Below are 19,936 nucleotides of genomic sequence, written 5' to 3'. Positions count from 1 at the left end.
CCCCTGTACACGTACACAACCCCGTATACACACACACCCCTGCACCCCTGTACACGTACACACCCCCGTATACACACACATCTGTACACCCCTACACCCCTGTACACGTACACACCCCCGTATACACACACATCTGTACACCCCTGCACACCCCCCCCCCCCCGTCCACACCTGTACGGCCCCGGCCCCGCCCACCCCGCCCCGGCCCCGCCCCGTGCTCTCGCGAGAGGGGCGGGGCGGGAGCGCACCGGGCTGCGCACCGGGCCGGGCCGCGCCGCTCGGCTCCGCTCGGCTCCGCTCCGCTCCGCTCCCGCTCCGCTCCCGCTCCGCCGCCATGTCAGGCCCGGGCCCGGCCCCGGCCTGGGTGCCCACCCACGTGCAGGTGACGGTGCTGCGGGCGCGGGGGCTGCGGGCCAAGGCGGCGGCGGGCGGCGGCGGCAGCGACGCCTACACCGTGATGGCGCTGGGCCGCGACAAGTTCTCCACCTCGGTGGCGGAGCGGTGCCAGGGGCAGCCGCTGTGGCGGGAGGAGGCCACCTTCGAGCTGCCGCCGCCGCCGCGGCCCGCCGCCCTGCGCCTCACCGTGCTGCACCGCGCCCTCGTCGGCCTCGACAAGTTCCTGGGACGCGCCGAAGTGGACCTGGCGGCCCTGCGGGCGGCCGGCGGCCGGCGGCACAGCGGGTGGGGCCTCCGGGGAGCCGGGCCGCGAGGGGAGCGCTGGGGGCGCGGGGTCTGTGCCCCGCGGGGGCAGGGGCAGGGGCAGGGGAGGGGATCTGGTGGGGGCCCACGGGGACTGGGGTTCTGGTGGGGGGACCCTGTGTCCCACGGGGACTGGGGTTGTGGTGCGGGATCCCCCTGCCCCACGGGGGACTGGGGTTGTGGTGGGGGCACCCGTGCCCCACGGGGGACTGGGGATCTGGTGGGGGCCCCTGTGCCCCACGGGGACTGGGGATCTGGTGGGGGCCCTGTGCCCCACAGGGGACTGGGGTTGTGATGGGGGGCCCCTGTGCCCCACAGGGGTGGGGGGATCTGGTGGGGGCCTGTGCCCACAGGGGACTGGGGTTGTGATGGGGGGCCCCTGTGCCCCACGGGGGACTGGGGATCTGGTGGGGGCCCCTGTGCCCCACAGGGGTGGGGGGGTTCTGGTGGGGGGCCCCAGTGCCCCACGGGGGACTGGGGTTCTGGTGGGGGGACCCTGTGTCCCACAGGCATGGGAGGGATCTGGTGGGGGGCCCCCATGCCCCCCAGGGGACTGGGGTTCTGGTGGGGTGCCCCTGTGCCCCATGGGGACCTGTGTGCCCCACAGAGGAGTGGGGTCCTGGTGGGGGGGGCCCTGTGCCCCACAGGGGTGGGGGGGATCTGGTGAGGCACCCCTGTGCCCCACGGGGTCCCCTCAAGCCCCGTGAGGGCCCATGGGGTGACTCCTCGGGGCAGGGTCCCTCCTGATGTGGGTCAGCCCCCCATAGCTGTCCCCTGGCAGAGGCCGGGGGGTCCTGGCACCTGCGGCTGCCAGGCCGGCCTGGGGAGACGCGGCCGGTGCTTTCTCAGCCGGTCCTGCCTCCCGCTTGGGTTTGATTTTTAAATATTTACACGTGAGCGCTAACAGCGTACGCTGGGAACAGCCAGGGTGACCCAGAAACTTAATTTGTTTGAAATGCCCTCTCCTTCCGACAGAGAACGAGCGCAGGCTGCAGCCGGTTGTTTATGTGTTTTTCTTAATAATTACTTAGCAGAGCCTAAGCATGTTTAAGAGGAGATAATTCAGTGTTATATGGGCTGGCTTCGCGCTCGTCAGCAGGACACCGAGCTGGGAGACTTTTCCTTCTGCTGAGCGCCGGCTCTGTATCGTGCTTGCTCCTTTGAACATAAAACACTGGGCCGGTGCGCTGCAATCCCAGAGGTGGTTACTGGGAGGGTTTTACTGGGAGTCAGCAGCCTTGTAATGTGGCTTGAGGTGGCTGGTGAGTCACCTTCCTCTTCTCGCTCACCCGAGCAGATCCAGGTATTAACACCGGCTCGGCCAAAGCCGAGATCCGCGTCGTGTTTCTTGACAAAGCCGTCGCCGCTTGTGAGGCCTTAATTATAACGTGGCTGTCATTAAGGTTGTGTCAAGCGCCAGCGTGTTTACACTGCGGAGCGTGATGTGCCTCCCGTCAGCAGAGTTCGGGGAGTCAGCCCTGCCAGGCGAGCACCGCGGGTCGGTTTCTTTGTGCCTGGGCCAAAGGAAAATAGAGGGAGGGAAAGAAAAAACCCCAACTTTGGTGCTCCTGGGAAAACTTCTGACACTTCCAATTGTTAGCGTCGTTCCCCCGGCCCTTGATTTTCGGTTTGAAGCCTGTTTCTTTTGTCATCCCTTAGCTGCTGTGGTGATGTATACCTGTAAAGGGCTGGTTTTATTTGGAAAATAAATGCATGTAGATTGACAGGTGCACACTAACATAATCAAACAAATTAATAAGATTTTATATTTTGTAGTTTGCGGGGGGAGGCTGTCAGTATGTTATTTCCTTTCCGCCGCTCTGAGGCGGACGTAGCGGCGTGCTTCTCAAAGCGATGGCCGCGTTTCAGTGCTAAGCTGCCTTTTGCTGAACACGTAGTTTGTATTTCGGATGCCATTCAAACAGGGCCTGCTCTTTCCCCGGGGCAGAGAGCGCGCAGAGTGAATTGTTGTGGCACTGTACGAACGCAGGATGCTCCTAGAAATCGCGCGGTTTAGAACAAAAGTGCCCGGTGCTGGCTTGCGTTAAAGGCAAAGCCTTCCCTTGCTGCTGCAGCTTTAGGGACCTGATAAAACCTAACATCTCCTTATAAAATCCCGTCCCTGGTGCTGCTGCCTTGTCGCTTCAGGTCTGAAGATCGAACTGTAGCGTGGTGCTTAAGCATTCGTTTCCCTCTGATGTGCTTCTCTGTAGCAATTTCTGAATTCATCTCCTTCCGTTAATGCGCTTTAGTTTTGAATTTTCTCTGAAGCAAATTGCCTTTTCCCATTCTCTTTCATTGCTTCCAGTGCACCTTCAAAGAAATGAAGGGCAGGTTTGATGGAGGGGCAGATTTGCATGCTCCGCTCGCTTCGTTTATTGTCGTGTACCAGCTGGTGAGGAGGAAGAAGCCGGCCTTTTCCAGGCGGCCTTTGCTATCGGTTCTGTGGAGTCGGGGAGTCTGCGGCTCCAGCAATAGACAAAGTATTGGTGCGCAGTGCTGATAATTTTCTTTGCCGGCCCTAATGTGGTTTGAATGTCATCGAGTGGTAACTGAGCACGTGTGATAGCGGCATGCAGGTGGTGTTTTTGCAGTTTAGGATACCCTGAGCGCTTACTTAATATTCTGGAGCTGCATTTCAGACAAGGATGAGGTCCTGTCTGTAACGAAGGTCCTTCCTGGTGCGCTCCAGTCACGAGCTGGTAGAGGTGAGTGGAAATCCCCAGACGGTTTGTAAGGCTTGGTTGGGTTCTCGTGTTGATTAGGGGTTCCTTAGCTTGAGAGGCGTTAAGAGAGCAACTGAAAAGCAGCTGGAATGAAAGGTATGAGGGCGTGGGGCGTGTGTGTAAGCTCTCTGGTACCAGTTTCAGCTCTCTGAGGCTGCTCTTTTCGCACCCACTTCAAAGTCCTAGCCTCTGCAGATTTCTTTCGGGAAGCCAGATAAAAGCACAGGAGAGAGTGGCTGAGCTGAAATAAGAAATTCCATGTTGTGTTTCTTTTTTCTTCTTTTTTTTAATCCTTCCTGGTCTGGCTTTTAAAACAAATTTTACTAATAACTTTCTATTTATGATAAGAAATGTTTTCCTTGGCACCTGGGGCCATATGATTATGACGTCATTGTAAGATTAAAGGCTTTTCTTCCCCCCCCCCCCGTAGGCTTATTTGGTTTTTAAAACATAAACACCCTCTGTCGTTCTAAATTACCCGTGCCTCTCAAGAACTTGTTTGTAAAAGACATCTCCTTGTGTCTGCAGGTGGTACAAGCTTCGCTCCAAACCAGGGAAAAAGGAAAAGGAGAGAGGGGAGATCGAAGTGGATATCCAGTTTATGAGGAGCAACATGACAGCCAGTATGTTTGATCTGTCCATGAAAGACAAGTCCCGCTCTCCCTTTGGCAAGCTCAAAGACAAGCTCAAGGGGAAGAGGAGCAGTGGCCTTTCCGACACGGCGTCGGCGATCATTCCCAGCACGACTCACTCCCCTGCTGACAGCGAAGATGAGTCAGTCGAGAAGGAAAAGAAGAAATCGAAGCTCAAAACCTTGTTTTCCAAACCTGGCCTGCAGAAGACTTCCCTCTCCCAGTCCATGTCAGTCCTACCGACGCAGCAGCCCGTCACCGAGAGGGTTCGGCTTCGGCCCAGCGACTTCCAGTCACAATGGGATGAGGAGGAGTCCGAGACCTCTCCCACCTCAGAAAGTGAGTATTGGCAGTCACCGCAGTGATGAAGCACGAGCCTTTCTCCAAAGGTTTGCTTGCACTTTTCACACCTTTTAGAGCACTAGTTAAATTCTTCTTACTGAACGAATCCATAGAAAGTCACTTCTGTCCACGGTGGCGTGTATGCTCGTAGGACGTTAGACACTCACGGCTAAGCCTACCTTGGGATAGCATAGAAACTGCAGGGCTGTCCGAGCAGTGTCTGCATGTGTTGGCGGTGCAGCTTCACAGGAAGTGATCTGTGGTGGTTTCAGGTCATTGAGCAGCACGTGTGATCCGGTATGCTGAGGGCTGGCAGTGGTAGGGACCCAGAAGGTTTGGAAGTGGCTGATATAGTCACACTTGCGATGTTTCTGTTGCTGTGAAGCACTGAGTTTGTCAGTAGTGAGGGCCAGAGGAAAGGATGTTCTTGCATCTTGAATTTCTCACCATTTATTTTTTCCAGAAGCCTTCGGAAATGCCCTGGAAGAGAAGTCCTCCCCTTCTCCTGTCTTTAAATCTCGTAAAACAGCAGCTTTGGACAGCAGGCAACTAAACCAAGTAACCACTAGCCACACCAAGAAAGAAGGGCTCTCTTTATTCAGTGGCCTTAAATCCAAAACCGATCCTGTTTCCAAGTCTAGTCTGTGTATCAATGGCAGTCACGTTTATATGGAAGAGAGCACGACGAAAGACAACACTCCAGCCTCTTCCCCCTCTCCTCACAACTTCAGGAGGAAGCAGCTCTTTGCTTCAGAAGAGAACCTGTCTTCCAGATCTACTAAAGGACCTGAGGAGACGGGAAGAATGTCTCCTAGTCATGCTTTCTCTGGGTCTGCATCCTTGGAGACCTTTAAATCTATGACTTTGCCGTCATACAAATTGCTTAGCAGTGAAGAATACCTGGAAACCAGCGTTCCTCCAACTGTTGAGGTCGTTAAAGAGACCAAAAAACCGGACCACAAAAAGTCTGCCTTGCTCTCTCTGGTCACAGGGAAGAAGGAAGCAGTGAAGACCAGTGATGCTGAGAATATTCCCGGCAGGACCCCGCAGGATGAGGAGAACAAAGTTCCAGAAGAGAAGAACGAACAAGAGGCCAAACGTCTTGAACTTCCGGCAGATTTAAGTAGAGGGAATCCTTCAGAAGACAGCCACCGCGCAGAAGACGTCTTTGCAAATAAGCAGCCGCTCAACCCTTTCGAGGAAGAACGGAAACCTGAAAAAGCAGCTGTGCCGGCGAAGACCAAAGCTGTCAAGCCCAGGTCAGTCGTGTTCGCTTCAGACGCTGACGTAAATAGCGATGCGCAGCGGTGGCGGCAGGCTGTAACGCGGCTGCTTCCTGCCACAGAGCGCGCTTCTCAACTTGGCATCCTGTGTGCAGCAGAAGCCTGTTGCTCTGCAGGCTATCTGGTGGTTTTAAGCTGGCCGTTGGGCCCTTTGATAACAAATAATAATTCCAAGTTCTCTCTCAGTATGAAAAAGAGATTGATATAGGGGTGTTCCTTGTAAGTGATGCAAAAATAGTGGTTCTCTGAGTGCAGGCATCTTTGCAGGTACTGTAGGGGTGATTCTTCTTGCTGGATCTTTTGCAAAAACTAACATTCTTCTGAGCTGTGTGGCTTGAACATACCCAGGGGCTGAAGTACCAGTTCTAACATCTCTACTTTTCTCTTCTGTATTTGGCTGTGGTCTTCAAAAGCGTTAATCTTGGAGCCCGTCTGCTTTTTGTACTGGTCACAGCAACATGAAGGACGTTTGTGCGAATTAGTACACAAGGCTTTTTCGGAAATTCTGCTCCTTTATCCTTTTTATATAAATATATATATGTAAAAAACTGCATGTGTGTGTGTTATATATATATGGGTGTGTCCTACTAATGAGGCTATGTTTTGTGTCTGTCTCTAACTCCTTATTTTCAGTGCTTCTCGTGTTTAAATGTCTTGCATATGAAGTGTCTTACAAACTAATAAAATTGCTTGGGGTGCAAAAGATGAGATCGTGCTTAAAAGCAGCTACCGCAGTAACCTGTGCAAACGCTACAGCAGAAGTGTTCTGACATAAATTGAGTGCTTTGTAAAGACGCGTTTAAGTATGTAAAGTCTATCAGACAGGCTCTGAGGTGTCTTGTAAGTATAATTCATCTCCAGTGTTAGGAGTTGATGGAGTCTGGTGCTAAAGCTTGTCTGTTCCTGCCTCGTGTTGCATCTGCAAGTGACATGCGAGTTTTTTGTCCCTTTTTGCAGACTGGGCGTGTCTTCAGAGGAGGAAACCAAAGCCACGCTTCCTACTCTTGCACCTGATTCCCTTCCTGCTTTTCTTTCTGTACACCGTATCAGTAGTGACAATAATCCTTTTATTTCTAAAACAGGACAAAAAGTCAAAGTGCCAGACTCTGAAAACATTACTAGTTCCTCTGCATCTATTACTTCTCCTCCTCCTTTTGCTGCAGAGCTTTTGAATGGCAAGAACCCCTTTACTCCCGAGTGGGGCAGGGCATCGGCAGCCCTGGATCCTGAAGGCGTTGCCCGTTTCCCTTCATCCCATCATCTTGCAGCCTCTGTTCCCAAAATGCCTCTTCCTGGGCAGGTCTCTGGTAGCGGTAACAATCCTTTTGCTTCTGAATGGGGGCAGAGCTCATGGGGCCACAGTCCTGAAAGCTCTGATACACGGGCTTCCCGGGGTCTCTCTCGCCCACTCGCACCTTCTCTCCCCTCTGATTGTCACTTTAATGACAATAATCCCTTTGTATCCAAGCTTGGGTGGGAACCCCATGCGCCAGGTTTCGAAGCTGTTGCTAGTTCTTCCCCTTTCTGCCTTCCTTGTGATGAAGACTGTTCCTCAACAGAACACCCTGTTGAGCTGAAACACTCTGGTCGCGATGCTTTAGGGAGCTCTTCGTGTGTGGCTTTAACTAGTAATGTCAAAGCTGTATCCAGCCCTCTCGGCACCCTTTCTGACAACCCTGGTCTGGCTCCAAAGAAGCAGTGTGATTCTCCCCAGCTTCAGGTTGAGACTTCTTTGAAAAGAAGTAAGCTAGGCAACAGGAAATCTGTGTCCTTTATCCGTGCGGGATCGGAGGGTGTTACATCAGGTGATGAGGATTTGGGTGGGCAAGCACGTGAAAAGCAGTGCTCTGATTTCAGTGGAATGTTATCGACAGGTTCAGATGCAACAGGAGAGCGAGCAGGGTTTGCTCGCGAACGGGGAGCAGGGTGCTACCCGTCGTCAGAACTCTCTAGTGACAGCATAGGTCTCATCCGAAACAGGGATGAGACCTATGCTGTTCGGGGTGGTGTGGAAGTAGGTGGTGTAAATACCGAACCCTGCGCAAAGGACGGCAAACCCTTTGCATCTCTCTCAAAGTGTAGTAGTAGCCTCTTGCCAGAGATCGGTGCTGAACAGCCACCTTCCCCCAAGAGTGAGCTGAATGAGAAGCAGGAGGCCTTTGGTGAGAAGAGACGAGAAGAATGTGCACCGACGATACAGCCCCAAGCAACTCCGCTTGATAAAAATGACTCATTTTCTCAGGCAGGATCTGCCAAACCAACCTTGGGAGCTTGCACACTGTCCCTTTGGGAAGCCGATGTAGGGAGGGCTGGCAGCGAGGTGTTAGTTACTCCGAAGCCAGCACCACGGCTGTCTTCAACGCTGAAAAAGTGCCCACCGGTTTCTCAGGCTGATGAGTTAAGTGGTGATGTGCCTTCTTCAGGCGATGGTGTAAAAAATGATAAAGCCTCAGATGCTTGTGGGTGCCTCCCCCAAAGTGGCTCATTAGAGACCATCACTCCACCAGTGACGCTGAGAGATGACAGCAGTAATAGGCATTTAAAAAATGAAGGTGGTGATGATTTATTTGACTGTCTTACAAATTTAAAGTCTGCCATTCCCCTTACCGGAGACCGTGGTTCGAAACTGGCCGGTCTTCCGGTTATTCCGGAGGGAGGCTCCGATGACGAGCTGCTGGGTGACTGTCAGGAGAACCGTGGTGTTGCTGCAGGTGATAAAAACGTTTCAGAGACTGGAAGGCAGTCCCTAGATTTAATGTCTTTGCATGAAGAACTGAAAGAGCACTCTGATAGCTCTGCTGCAGCCCAAGTAACCCCGGCCGCTCCAGGAGGAGGAGGAGGAGGAGGAAGTGCTCCTGGTGCTTGTAAGCCAAGCAAACCATCCATGCTGCCTGCCAGAGTAGATGTTCACAGTGTCAATAACCAGGTAGCTGACTCAGGCTCAGGTATGACGTCTCATTCCGGGGAGCATAATAGTCATTTTGAGAAACAAGAACTGAAAATAAGTGCAGGTGTTGAGGAGTGTGCAGAGTGTGACTTCTTTGAGCCTTCTGTTTCCTCTTCCTCCCTGTCAAGTCCTTCCCAGCCCTACTCTTCCTCTCATTCTCTCCCCTCTGACACCCCAAATCGTAGAGCAGAGTCTCCGAAAAAGCCAACAGCCGAGGGCTTCGCAGATAAAGCAGGAAATTCTGGCAAGAAGAAGCTTCTTCAGGCATGGGTTTCACCCTCTGAAACATATCCTAACCAAACTCAGCAGAGTGGTGAAACCGTGTCTCCTAAGCACAGGTGAGAGAATATGGGAAATGCACAGAAAGTATCTCAGTGCTGATGTGAGCCTTGCTTTTTCTTCCTGTGAGCGCAGATCTGTCTCTCCAGCTGCAGGAATTGTGCTTTGCAGTGACGTGGCATTGTACAGCCTTAACTTCCTCCAGCCCGTGGATTTTTCTGGGCCTGGGTCCTGTCGTGCCAGCGTAGGATCATTGCTGGCACCAGATGAATCTGTATAGCTATTAAGGATGCCCAGAGCGCTTGAGAGGACCTGCTGTTCTTCACAGTGCTACCTCTTAGGAAAACTGTTAGGAAATTTGGTGACAGTTTAAGGAATAGGGTTATTTCATCAAACTGGGGAAATGGACTGCAATACATCCATTTTTCAGAAGTGGGAGAATGGTCACAGGAAGCCTGCTAAACTGGGCTGCTTCCTTTCCTGGCTGAACTGGGCTCCTGAGCCTTGAAGTGAATCGCAGCAAGCGATGCAGCTAAAGCCTCTCTCTCCCAGGAATGCGTGGCTGCTCTCTGGAGCTGTCTGCAGCTCCTCCTGCCTGCTGGGGTGCTGTTCTCCCGCTGACCTGTCAGCCCTCAGTACTTTATCTGCAGAACTCTGTCTAGGGTCTAGGACGCTTCTGGGCTGGCATTTGCTGAGATACAAGCAAAATTTTCTTCCTGTATTAAAACTGGCAATATAAATCCTGCTCGAGCAAATGAAGATAGCACTTTTTGGCAGCTTATGGCGTAAGTTCAGATTGGAAAAGGCGTAATACATGTTTGTCCCAGGATAGTAGAAGTATTTGATATGTTGCAAGAACTGCAAATATGTTCTTGTTAGGAAAGTCAGGCTCAAATACTAGTGCGTGAGAGATCAGCGTAACTGCTGCTGTGTACTGCCTTCTCGTGTAGACCGACTTAGCTTTTCTTTTGTGACATACCATTCAGGATGTATTTCCCTTGTTACTGCTTCTTTAACTCCAATGCCTTAAGTCAATAAAGATAGTAGAAAGAGAACTGGAGTGTACTTAGAAAAAGCCTATAGCTTAGACAGAAATGCCTTGTCTTCCCGAAGCTGAATCTCTTATCTGTCTGGAGATAGAGAAGGAATTTTTCCCAATTTCTTGCCATATTTGTTTTTAGTCTGAAGATCTGTGTAGTGCTGGTGTTATATGTACTGCCTAAATAACATAAACCTTTTCTAATGTTGCAGACTTCATCCTGTGAAGCCAATGAATGCCACAGCAAACAAGTCTCAAAGTAAAAACCTGGATGTCATCAGCACTGTGAATGAGAAGCTGCTCGAGATGAACGTGAAGGTATGGAGGAAAGTGGCACTTCAAACCAAAGCTTAAGCAGTAAATGGAACAGAGTCTGTGTATTTGAGATAGTTTGCCTAGGCTCATGTCTCGTATATCCTGAGCAGAGAAAGAACAGGGGTTATTAGGCTGTGGGGGGCATGAACTTTCTTTTTGTCAGTCCACAAAGGTGGGGACAGTCTTTAAATATTTTTTTTTCTTGCAAACTGATCTATAATAGAATTGGTGCCTCTTGTTTGCGGAGGGGATGCTCAGTGGAGAGGAGTGCAGGGTCTGACTCCCCAGAGGTGAGCGGGATGTGTGCGAGCCCTGAGACGGCTGTGACAGGAACGACGGGTGACTCGCGGGTGGTCCTACCCCTGGAAGATAGTCCCGTTGGTGACGTGTGGGAGCTGTGTGGGATCTGCACAGAAGGTTGGACAAATTAGGCACTGTTTATTGTCAGACGTGATTAGTCCCCAAAGCTCGTTTTCACCCTGAAATAAGTACGTGGCTCTTGAAGTCGAGAAGGTGGGGAAAGTAACCTCAGGGTGGCTGCTGCCTTGTAATGTGTTGCATTAATATCCCGTGCAGATTGAGAGACCGGGCACCTGCCATTAAAGCACAGCCGCTTCCTAAAAGCCTAGCTGTGCAGCTTGCATAATCACTTAGATTTAAAAGGAGTTTTTTGCATAATCTTGGCCTCAAAAGAGACCTCCAAGCTTGAGGCGTAGCTTAAAAGTTTTGTTGATAAGAATGGCAAGAAGCGTCTCTGGGTCAGCAGGGAAAAACCCTGGGTACCGTTATTGTCTGTAAGGGTCTTTTGGGGAAAACGAAAGGTTGGTACCAGAATAACTGTAGTGCCTCCTTCTGGTGTAAGTGGAAAAGAAGAAAATGCGAGTTAAATATTCAAACTGACACGTTGCTATTTTGAATGAGTTGAAAACTTGTAATTAGTATTCTGGCATGGTGCTCTGATTCCACATAAGAAATTATGCTTGATGTAGTCACGCGAGCCTGTTGTATGCATACTGCCTGTGAAAGAAAAGCCTGGGCTGGCGTTCTGGTTTAGCGTCTGAGAAGGTGGCGGGAGGAACTGGCAGAAGCTGCTAAGTACCTGTCCAGTTTGCTTAAGGGTTAAAAGCAGACTTCTTGGAGAAGCTGTGTTGTGATGTGTTTTCACAGCGCTAACAAGAGGGAAATGGCAAAGGCCTGGGTGGGTGTTTCTTGCTGTTTAACCTGAATTTGGCTTTCCTAGTCTTTGGCGTGTCTTAAACAATAGCTGTCCCAGTGCTCGTCTATAAACGATGGTAGTTGATGGTGCATGGCTGTAACTTCCATGCATCTTTGCTAAGCTGGATGGGCTGCTCTCTGGAGTCGACATTCTTTCAGTGTAAACTGGAGAAGAGTTGAATTACAGAACTGACATTATGCAAAGATTTTGTGCTAAAAGCCTGGTTACCGTCCATAACATCTGTCTCGCTCTGAGCCTGCCTTCTGTTCTGGAGAAGACTGCCTAAGCTCTACAAATTGCATTGCTCTGCCATAAGTAGCACACGGTTAATCTTTTTTCCTCCAAATACTTTCAAAAAGCTATTCTGCGTTCTGGAAGTACGTGAATAGAGAGTGGTTTGTATGAATTTTCCCAGGCTAGGTTTGCTAATGGCCCAAAAGGTGCTTTGTAGCAGAAAGCTTGCCTGGCCTGCCCGCCTCTCCCTGTCGTTGTTAGTGCCTTGGCCGTTGCGCAGCTTGGCCCTGGGCAGCCTGCTCTCCTTGATCGTAAAGTGCTAATGGCTGATGTTCCGAAATGTCGTTTGGATGGAACTTATTTTTAAAAAGATAGGAAGCACAGTAATACTTTTGAAGAGCAGCTGTGGTTCTGCAAAAGCTGTCTGTAAAGTTGTTCATTGGTGCTTTAAACCCCGCAAGCCAGCTACCGGATATCATTGTTGCTATTCTGAAATGCCCGTATGTCTGTAATGACCCTGCCTTTCTTCTCTCTCGAAGAAATATGACCCTTCAGATCCTGCCTATGCGTATGCTCAGCTAACACACGATGAGCTGATCCAGCTGGTCTTGAAGCAGAAGGATACAATTACCAAGAAAGATCTCCAGGTGCGTGAGCTTGAAGACTACATCGATAACTTGCTTGTCAGAGTCATGGAAGAAACCCCAAACATTCTTCGTGTTTCCATGTCTGGAAACAAAAAAGCTGGGAAGATGTAAAAGCGCTCGGGATGTTGGTTGAACAAAGGACTGAGTTCCCGCCAGCGGAGTCTGATTAATAAGGAGACGATGTGAAGTAGGTGGTACCAGTTGTGCTGCCCACAGAACACGACCTCTTTCCTGTTTCCGCCTTGAGCAACTCTCAGTTTGATTAGTAGTTACATCAGGCCTTGTATGTGGAGTCCAGAAGTGGAGTCAACTTATCATATTTATTTCTTGGTTTCTTTCCATTATTTGGGAAGACTTGTTCAGGCGTCTAATCCAAAGGCTGATTGCGAGAGGAAGGATGAAGGGTTTTTGATGTGTTTTGCTTGCCAGCAAGGCACTGATGATCCTTTATGAAGACTTTTTTTTAATGGTTTTGTTTTGTAGCAGCTTTGATAGATCAGTTACTCTTCTTTCCATATCTTAAGTTGTAGTGCAATATAAAATCTTGTACAGTAAAGCTTGAGGATTTGATTGTTTTAAAAAAAAAAAAATAATTAACAACTACACTAGAGAAGTCCAAAGATGTGTGCTTCAGACCAGGGCTGTCTGGTCTGTGTTTTAAAAGTGATTAATGCCCTAAAAGTTGAATGCAAGTTAAACCTTAGATTGGAAAGGAAGAAGCAAAGCTTAGTTAATCTTATAAAGTACATATTGTTTCAAAGCAGTTCTCCAAGGGGAAGGTTTACAGGGTTTTTTGGTATAGGAAACATTGAGATGTCATGGTACGTTTGTCTACCTAGGAATGGTAGTAATGAACTTGGGCCGCAGGTGCATTTTAAATCAGAAGCTGTTCTCTTACAGCCTTCAAATTCCTGACTTGAAGGTCATTCAAACGAGGGAGGCAAAGGTACGCCTGGCTTCTGTTCTGTAGTCTTAAATAGGTGTGGGTTTCACAGGACACGTGCGTGGCCTGTGTCTCTTGCTGTGTGGGAGTTCTGTGACGATTTTTCTTTTACACCATTGCAGTTTATTACATTTAAATACCTTGGATTTTGGAGCTGGGGCTTACCTTGGAACGGCCTTCAAAAGCGATCGGTCTTACAACGCTTTCTTTTGTGCGTTCCTTATACAGCCGGGAGAGGAACCAAGTCGCCCTCCCCTGGGGATGGGAGCAGTCACAACGCTAGTGCTCGAATCTGATTTGGTTTTCTTTGTGGCTTGCTGCTCAGAATGGAATGAGAATTTTATGTAGCTGAGAAGGCGTGCTGGTTTTGCTAGACAATCGATACCTCTCAGTCTGCTTCCTTGATGTGTGGCTGCTTTGCAGCTCGATAGAGACAGGTATGTTCTCCCCATCCCATCGGACAGCAAATAACAGCATAGCACTATCGAGCAGCCACCACAACAGGTGTCCTCCACTGAAAAACTAAATGTGGCTTTGTTTTGGCGAGCTCTTGTCAAAGATCAAAAAAATCAGATGCCTCTCTGCATCTCTGGGATTTATCAGGGTTGCGAGAGTCCATAAAAGGCTTAGAAGAAAGTTGAAATACCGCAAGAGTGGGTAGCAGAGGACCAAAGCAAACGCTCCTACCTTCGGAAGTTGAAAGGGTCTATTGGGTCACTCCTGGCTTAGCTCGAAAGGGGCGAGTTTCTTACTCAATTTTTCTACAGCAAAGCACTTTATTGAGGGACTAGACTAGCTGGATCGACTATCAACCTGTTAGTAGTCTGCTTACTATTTTCATAAAACACTGAAAACCACTGGAGACTTCTCAAATACTGTATTTTTGTAGTGAAGAGTAGTTTAATATATTTGCCTAGAGATGTATACATTTATTGGAAAATTCAAAAAATGCTGTTAATTACATTTTTATTACTGTAAACTGACTAACTACCAAAGTCTGGAGCTTTTCTGACAGAGCTCTCCTTCCTGGGAAGCTTGAGTTGAAACAAGCCTGAAGCGTTAAGAGTCTTTTAAGACTTCAGGTACTTTTTTCTAATTTTATTTTTATTTGAGCAGATGTCTTCAGTGAAGGGGGTTATTTCTTTTCTGCTGTACTCTCTTCTGTGCACGAAGGGTCTGAAACGCAGAAGGTCTTAGTGGCATCTTCAGCTCTTGGCTGGTGGTTTTAATTTTGAGTGGTACTGGTTGGCCTTACTGAAAACTGCTGCTGCTTCCCGTGCCTTGAAATAGTGAGGAAGATGAAGGATTAATTTGTTTCCTCCTTGTGCCTCAGCGGATCTCCGGAAAGAAACGGTTGCCTATACCTCACCAATAAACTTGTCTTCTAGACTTTATTCCACAGCTTTCTGATGTTCTAGGTCAGAGAGTCAGAAAAACCTCTTGTGCCTTTGAACGGTGACTTAACGGTTCAAAAATGAACAATGGTATTTTCGGTAGTCGTAACTGGACACATGGGAAGCAAGACTGGCCTCTTGCTTTTTGCTGGCCTCATTTTAAAACAATATGGGTACTACTGAGTCGCTGGCTGCCGGAGGCACCGCGGTGCTGCGTGCGATGCTTTTGGAGTATGGATTTTATGAAGTTTGGATCATGCGCATTCCTGTTGGCAAGAATGCGCATCTTGAAGTTACATACACAGAAACAAAGCGGTAATGAAGCCTTAAAACTTGTAATATCCTCTCCTGGCAGCCTTTTTTGCCTGTTACAGCCGTGTCCGTTGAGCCGGACCCCAGGCTGTGCCTGGCTTTTGCCCCTGGGGTTGTTCTCTCCGGTGGCTGCAGGTGTCGAGCCTCCTGCCAGAGCAGCACGGGCGCTGCTGCGGGGTCACGGTCCTGCGCCAGCCACGCTTCAACTTCCACGGCCGTGAAAGCATCGCACAAACCTTGTACCTCAGTCTTTTATTGGCGATACTAGTTAAAGCCTTTCTTTGGCGTAAGGGGATTGGCATTTTATGTCCAGCAAGGTGCTTCACCTTGACTTTAAGGGCCTTAAGAATCAAATGTCTTGTTTTATTATTGAAGGATCTGAATGTATTTTTCCCTGTTTATACTGTCTGCTTTTAGCCTGGGTACTTACTTGTTTTTAAATGCCTTTTGGTTTCATGGAACACTAAAATAAAAATACCTTAAATCCAGTATTCCGATCACTTTGTCTTTTTTCTGAAAGAGCAGTTTCAAAAGGGCCTCATCCCCTCCTCGTGACCAGCTCCGCTGCCCGAAACTCCTCATCCTCAAGGTATTTTTGGGCTAGTTCCATCCCTGCAAGCTATCCGTGCAGGAAGTTCACGGTAAACACCTCGCAGGGTGGGGAAACCTGACGGACGAGCTCCTCGGACGAGCTCCTCCGCATCACGAGAATCGAGAGTTTCTGTAAAGCGAGAAAAAAAATGTGTGAAAGGTCGTTGGCTAGGAGCCAGTTAAATCACCCCAGTCACAGCGCGGGTCCGGGCCCCTAATTGTAATGGCCCTCAAATGGTGGGCAGCCATGAAGAGAGAGGAAATCAGCCTCCCGCTGTCTCGGGGCCATTTAGCCTGAAACCCATCAGCGCTGCAGGAGCCCTGAGTGCTGTCGTGGCCCTCATCCTCTGCTGGTAATGAGAGGCGGATGGGGGCCACCCAGAGCCCCCCAGCACATGGGAGGGACGCGGCTGGGCACTGACAGCTCTGGGGAGGACGGGGATGATGAGGACCTGTGGCTGACGAGTCTCCCGAGGGGAAGGTTTTGATGATTTCGCGGTTCCCCGCTGAGCGACGGAGCGCGTTGTCCCCCCGCTCCCTCTCCCCTCCCCTCCGCCGGTGCCCGGCAGCCGCCGCCGCCTCCTCCTGCCCGGGGACGCTGGGTCGGCCCGGGCGGAACTCGCGGGAGCCCGGAACGCGGCGTGCGGGGGCGGCGCCTCGACCGGGCGGGGCGGCGGGACGGACCGCGGGCGGCGCCGCTATTGGTGGGCGGCGGTGCGCCCGCCCCAGCGCTCCCCCGGGGCGGCGGCGGCGATGGCGGCGCGGGGCCGCTGCCCCGGCTGCGGCTCGGCCGCGCTGGTGGAGGACGCGCACTACGCGCAGCAGCAGCTGGTCTGCGCCGCCTGCGGCTGCGTCCTCGCCGAGGGGCTCCTCACCACCACCTACGCCGAGGAGGAGCACCTGCGAGGTGCGGCCGGGCCCGGGCCCGGGTCACCGGCACGGCTGGGCGCGGGGCGAGCGGCCCGGGAGCGTTTGCATTCGGCCTGGTGCAAAACTCTCTGTGGGAAGCTTGTTTTGAGCCGGTCTGAGCAACGAAGCACTCCCCGAGCGGCCGTTTCAGTCAGCCCAGGGGCCGTTGTCCTTCCACGCTCCGCACCCCTGCAGGCTTCGCGCTGTCAGAAGGGCCTCGGTGCGGAGGGCAGGGCTGGGTGCTGCCAGGACTGACCAGCCGCTTCCCCCCTCCCTCCTAAGCACAAGACCAGCACGTTTTTTCCGTTATAGGGTCAGACCAACAGCGCTTCTCTGCCTGGTTTTAGGCTTGGAACCGGTGGTGTGCTGCTTTTTGGCATTCAAATCTCTTACAAGCCTTGTGCAGTAGCCCCGAGGCCGTTTGCTGGTTCTGTTTGTAGAGAAGCGATGGCTTGAAGGGGACCCTGCACTTCACTATTACTTAACCTGTGCTGCCAGCTCTTGTTTAGCGAGATCTGTCAATTCTGATAATTGAAAGCCAGTACCATGGGCATCTGGTTGCCCAAAATCTAAATGACACCATTTAGATTATCTGGCCTAACACTGACTCTCTTTCAGAGGTGGCGTATTCCCAGAGCACTGGCCAGAAAGAGCAGCTGAGCCGCTGCCTGCAGCGAGGTAAGAGCGTGCCGTTCGGTTTCCTTCGCACCCCAGTTCTCTCTTGCTGCTACTCTAGTTTGTTTAACATGTTTCTAATGCTCTCTGAAAAGGTAAAAGCCTTCGGAGGTGGCAGTAAAGCATGAGGAAGGCAGTTAGTTCTGCGTCCAGCCAGTGCCTGCCTTCAGCGAACTGCCTCAGCTGCACTAAGGGACTTGGGAGATCTTTTCCCGCTGTCTGCAGGGCTGCAGGAACTGGGCTGCTCTCGTGCCTTTGCCGGGGCTGGGTGATTGCTGGCTGCGGTGTCATGTTGAGGAGAGGTGTGTATCAGAAGCTGCTTGAGCTGATCTTTAAGGGCCGTGTCTTCTCACAGGGATCAGGCGGGTCCAGGATCTCTGTAAAGTCCTCCAGCTCCCGACAGTGTTCGAGGAGACGGCGGTGTCGTACTTCCAGAGAGCTCTGCAGCACCCCTCCTTCCACCTGGTCAGTCTGGAGAAGAAGGAGCTCCTGGGGGGCTGCTGCGTCTTCGTGACTTGTCGACAGCACAACTGGCCCCTGACGATGGGGACGATCTGCTCCCTGCTTTACGCGAAGCAGGAGCTGTTTGCCAGCGTCTACCTGAGCCTTCAGAAAGAGCTCGGGCTCTCTGTGCCGGCCCTGAGCCTGGGGGATCTGGTGAAGACGCACCTGAACAGGTAACAGGGCCCTTTCAGCCATTTCAGAGTCGTGCATTTGACACCGTGGGTGGAAAAGCTTCTGAAACGCAGCCGTGGCCGGGACAGAAGTCCACAAGCAGACGCAGGGCGACCTGTGCTATTACACAGGCGTGTTGTTGCTGAGTGCTCTAAGGCAAAACCGGATCATCTGGAAAAGTATTCCCTCGGACAGTTCGCAGCCCTGCGTGCTAAGAGGGGGCATATTTACCGAGAGCCCGTTAGGCTGGGTGGCACTACTGGTGCAGCAGCATCTAAAACTCATGATCTGGGAGTTGTGTTGTCCTGTGTTGTCCCTTGAATGACAAACTTCATCGAGTTCTTGCTCCAGCCAGCGATCGTAGTACAACAGAGTAGCCCGGAGGTGGACGTGAGCAGCCGAAGGAGCAGGACTGGTGTTTGCTGATGGGCTGAGGGTGATGGCCCGTGCGTGTGCTGGGGTTTTTACAGACTGGGATGGCTTTTTTGCCTCCCTTGTCACAATCTGGGCTGTGATTCTTCCCTTCCTGCCCCTTTCTCCTCAGTTTGGAGAGTGGGCAGTGCAGCACTTAGCTGGGTAAGATGAGCAGAAGCCCATCGCGGGAGGAGGGTGTGTTTGTCCTAAAGGCCCTTACTGCAGCCAGCTCCCACGTTGAGCTGGATTACTGAGGCGCTGTGGTGAGGCTTCCCTGTGCCCTGGTGCTAACGATGGGCTCTTCGCTCTTGCAGTTTTCGGGTATTCCAGCACGCGGCCGACATCCCTGCCCCGTTTGTGGAGGACAAGGAGAAGATGGTCGCCCGAACGATGCAGATCGTGGAGCTGGCCAGCGAGACGTGGCTGGTCACCGGCCGTCACCCTATTCCCATTGTCACGGCCGCGGCCTTCCTGTCGTGGCAGTCGCTGCAGCCTGCCGCCCGCCTCACCTGCACTTTGGCGCGGTTCTGCAAGCTGGCGGGTGTTGATCTGCCACCGCCGGCGCACCTGAGGCTGAAGGAGCTTCTTGAGATCCTCCTGAGAATGGCCTCCCAGCTCACTTGGCTGAGGGTGTTTAACATGGACAAGAAAACTGTGGTCAAGCACATTGGGGACCTGCTGCAACACCGAATTTTCCTGCTGAAAAACGCCTTCTGCCTGGAGGACGGGGAGGAACAGCGTGCGGTGGCCCTGGACAAGGGCTGCCCTGGCTCTCCTCCGGCAGCAGGAGGGGCAGCGCAGGAGGAGGGCTGTCCCTCTGAAGGGAAACGCCAGCGTGAGGGCAGCCCGCGGCCCTTGCTGCCGCCCTGCCTTATCAATCCGAGGAAGAGACTGCGGACAGCAGCCCCGAGCGCTTCGGACTCTGCCATCACCGGCGACGAGGCCATCTCTGACAGCGAAATCGAGCAGTACCTGCGAAGCCCAGAGGAGATCCGGGCCTTCAGGAAGGCCAAGGCCTGGCCATGAAGGTGGTCATCTCCAGCATGGTCCAGAGGATGGTGCTGCCAGACACCAGGGCAGCAGGGACTGTGGGACCAAAGGCATGAAACCCGATGGTGACAGAGCCATCGCATGCTGCAGGGACGGCCGCCCAAGGGAGCGGGGTTGTGGGGAAGGAATGGGCGATGTCCTTTTTCATGTTCTGGACCAAAATGGAGCTTTTTATGGAGTGACTGCTTTGGGTTGCGTTACATTTCTGTTAGCAATAAATCAAAGTGCAGGTGCCAGGACTGGTTTCTGGATTCTCTCTCTTTGCAGCCTCTGGTAAAAGGGGTTTTGGTGAGTCCCAGTCCTGCGGGGTGGCGTCACGAGCGAGTCTGGTGAGCCCGCGGACTTACAACGGGGGTGATGCCCAGGGGAAGGTCTCCAGCACCTTCACTGGTGCTGGTTTTCTGTAGCGCTGCTCTGGCTTTTCCGGGAAGGTTTCACCTTCTCGTGCTTCACCTCCTTTGACAGAACGGGTTCGTGAGGGTCAAGGAGACACCTGAACTTGCTGAGAGAAAACGACCCCATCCTTGGTTAAATAAGGGATGCGGAGCTGCTGGAAATGTGTGGCAAAGGCACAGCTTTGGATTGTGCGTGCTTAGTGCTGCTGGCTGTTGATG

The 19,936-nt window shown here is 51.9% G+C and overlaps 2 protein-coding genes across 5 annotated transcripts; both read left to right on the top strand.

Moving 5' to 3' along the window:
- Positions 1 to 241: 241 nt before the first annotated feature.
- Positions 242 to 15,496, top strand: RAB11FIP1 (RAB11 family interacting protein 1). Of its 4 annotated transcripts, XR_012039659.1 has the most exons (7): positions 242 to 681; positions 3,954 to 4,396; positions 4,863 to 5,658; positions 6,640 to 8,967; positions 10,160 to 10,265; positions 10,486 to 10,679; positions 12,252 to 12,383. XR_012039659.1 is itself a non-coding variant. In XM_072846062.1 (6 exons), the coding sequence occupies exons 1-6, from the start codon at positions 335 to 337 to the stop codon at positions 12,468 to 12,470; spliced, it is 4,236 nt and encodes a 1,411-aa protein (XP_072702163.1). In that variant the 5' UTR covers positions 242 to 334; the 3' UTR covers positions 12,471 to 15,496. The 4 variants fall into 4 exon arrangements, 3 of the variants coding, with proteins under 3 accessions (XP_072702163.1, XP_072702162.1, XP_072702164.1); XM_072846062.1 differs by lacking the exon at positions 10,486 to 10,679 and having other exon boundaries at positions 4,866 to 5,658; positions 12,252 to 15,496; XM_072846061.1 differs by lacking the exon at positions 10,486 to 10,679 and having other exon boundaries at positions 12,252 to 15,496.
- An 802-nt stretch (positions 15,497 to 16,298) lies between these two features.
- BRF2 (BRF2 general transcription factor IIIB subunit) lies at positions 16,299 to 19,660 on the top strand. The gene is made up of 4 exons (XM_072846115.1): positions 16,299 to 16,506; positions 17,127 to 17,186; positions 17,539 to 17,860; positions 18,587 to 19,660. Exons 1-4 carry the CDS (start codon positions 16,353 to 16,355, stop codon positions 19,296 to 19,298), a joined length of 1,248 nt encoding a protein of 415 aa, XP_072702216.1. The 5' UTR covers positions 16,299 to 16,352; the 3' UTR covers positions 19,299 to 19,660.
- The last annotated feature ends 276 nt before the right edge of the window (positions 19,661 to 19,936 follow it).

This window comes from Ciconia boyciana, chromosome 25 (genome assembly GCF_034638445.1).
Source record: "Ciconia boyciana chromosome 25, ASM3463844v1, whole genome shotgun sequence".
Taxonomy (NCBI): Eukaryota; Metazoa; Chordata; class Aves; order Ciconiiformes; family Ciconiidae; genus Ciconia; species Ciconia boyciana.
The sequence above is the reverse complement of the archived record's forward strand: the minus strand, read 5'-3'. Positions and strand labels throughout refer to the sequence as shown.